The following is a 1,557-nucleotide window of genomic DNA, read 5'->3' as shown; positions in this document are numbered from 1 at the left end:
AAGGAAGGAAGGAAGGAAGGAAGGAAGGAAGGAAGGAAGGAAGGAAGGAAGGAAGGAAGGAAGGAAGGAAGGACAGATAAGCAAAGCAGAAGGAAGGGAGGAAAGAACCAAGGAACAAAGAAAGGAAAGAACCAAGGAAGGAAGAAAGGATAAAGGAAGGACAGAAAAATGAAGGAAGGAAGTAGAGAAGGAAGGAAAAGAAGTAGAAAAGAAAACTGGAAGGAAGGAAGCAGAGAATGAAGGAAGGGAGAATCAAGGAAACGAAAGGAGGAAAGGAAAGAACCACGGGAGGAAAAAGGAAAGGGACCAAGGAAATAAGAAAGGATGAAGAAAGGTCAGAAAATGGAATGAAGGAAGTAGAGAAGAAAGGAGAAGAGGTAGAAAAGAAAACTGGAAGGATGGAAAGAAAGAAGAACAGAAAAATTTAAGGAAAGAAGCAACAATTACAGAAAAACGACATAGGAAAAGACAGAAAATGGGCACAACAAAAGGAAAGGAAGATAAGACTTAGGGAACAAGGAAGGAAGCAAACAAAATAAGGGAGGTAGGACACAAAGATAAAAGGAAACAGGGAAAAGCTCAGAGAAGTATTTTCCTTATTCCTTCTTAGGTGAAGAAGGAAAGAATCAGGGACATGAGGAAGGGAGTCAGGAAGGAAAGACAATAAATGAAGTAAGGGAACAAGGATAAAAGGAAAGAATGAAGATGTGAAGGAAGGAAGACAACAGGGAAGGAAACAGGATTTTTCCTATCTCAACCCTGAATGGAGCGATAAAGGTCGGACCTTTCTGAGGTAGTTTGGGAAGAACCCTTGGACCAAGTGTCGACTTCGTGTTGCTTGAAGTAGTGCTGAAGAAATGTTAAATTTCAGACAAAATTAAGAAACTCATCTTGTTTTCACAAAGAAAACCTTTAATGATTAAAAAGCGACAACAGATGTGAGTCTGTTTCTGCGTTACCTTTGCTGCTGAGGAATGCCTTCAAACTTGTTGGACACGGGGGACATCTTACTGACCGGCGGAGGGGTGGAGTCGCTTCCTGAAATATTAACATTGGCGACAACAACAGAGGAAAAACTGAACGCCACATCAGAGCTCGGCCGGAGGAATTAATTAATTTGGTATAAATGTGGAAACAAATCAACATGCTGTGATGGTTAAAGAAAACAATGAGGGGAGGGCGTCTTCTGGCTGAGCTCTCCATGATGAGTGTGTCATCTGAACTGCTGCTATTTACTCTGTGGACGGGTGGTGAAGTGTGTGTGTGTGCGCGTGTGTGTGTGTGTGTGTGTGCGTGACAGGATGGAGGAAAACAGTCGGAGATGAATAATTACAAACCCAACAATATGAAAAGTCAACTTCTTATGGGTTTGAACGTAAATTAAACAGCTTTTGCAAATTAAATACCTGCAAGTAGCTTACTATGCTAGCAGTAAAGCTGAACTTTACTGCTAGCATAGATAGGATGGATGGATGGATGGATGGATGGATGGATGGATGGATGGATGGATGGATGGATGGATGGATGGATGGATGGATGGATGGATGGATGGATGGA

At 41.9% G+C, this 1,557-nt stretch overlaps 1 protein-coding gene across 5 annotated transcripts in view; it reads right to left on the bottom strand.

Annotated features, from left to right (window-relative positions):
* Positions 1–1,557, bottom strand: part of asap1b (ArfGAP with SH3 domain, ankyrin repeat and PH domain 1b) — a 65,590-nt gene that overhangs the window by 3,158 nt on the left and 60,875 nt on the right. For all 5 annotated transcript variants that reach the window (XM_008396644.2, XM_017301862.1, XM_008396645.2 and 2 more), the window contains 2 exons: positions 960–1,038; positions 785–849 (listed from right to left, as the gene is read on the bottom strand). In XM_008396644.2, the coding sequence (XP_008394866.1) occupies positions 785–849; positions 960–1,038 (144 nt within the window). The remainder of the gene's footprint in view (positions 1–784; positions 850–959; positions 1,039–1,557) is intronic.

The sequence above is a fragment of the Poecilia reticulata genome, linkage group LG20, assembly GCF_000633615.1.
Source record: "Poecilia reticulata strain Guanapo linkage group LG20, Guppy_female_1.0+MT, whole genome shotgun sequence".
In the NCBI taxonomy this organism is placed as follows: Eukaryota; Metazoa; Chordata; class Actinopteri; order Cyprinodontiformes; family Poeciliidae; genus Poecilia; species Poecilia reticulata.
This window is presented reverse-complemented; position numbering and strand designations above follow the sequence as displayed.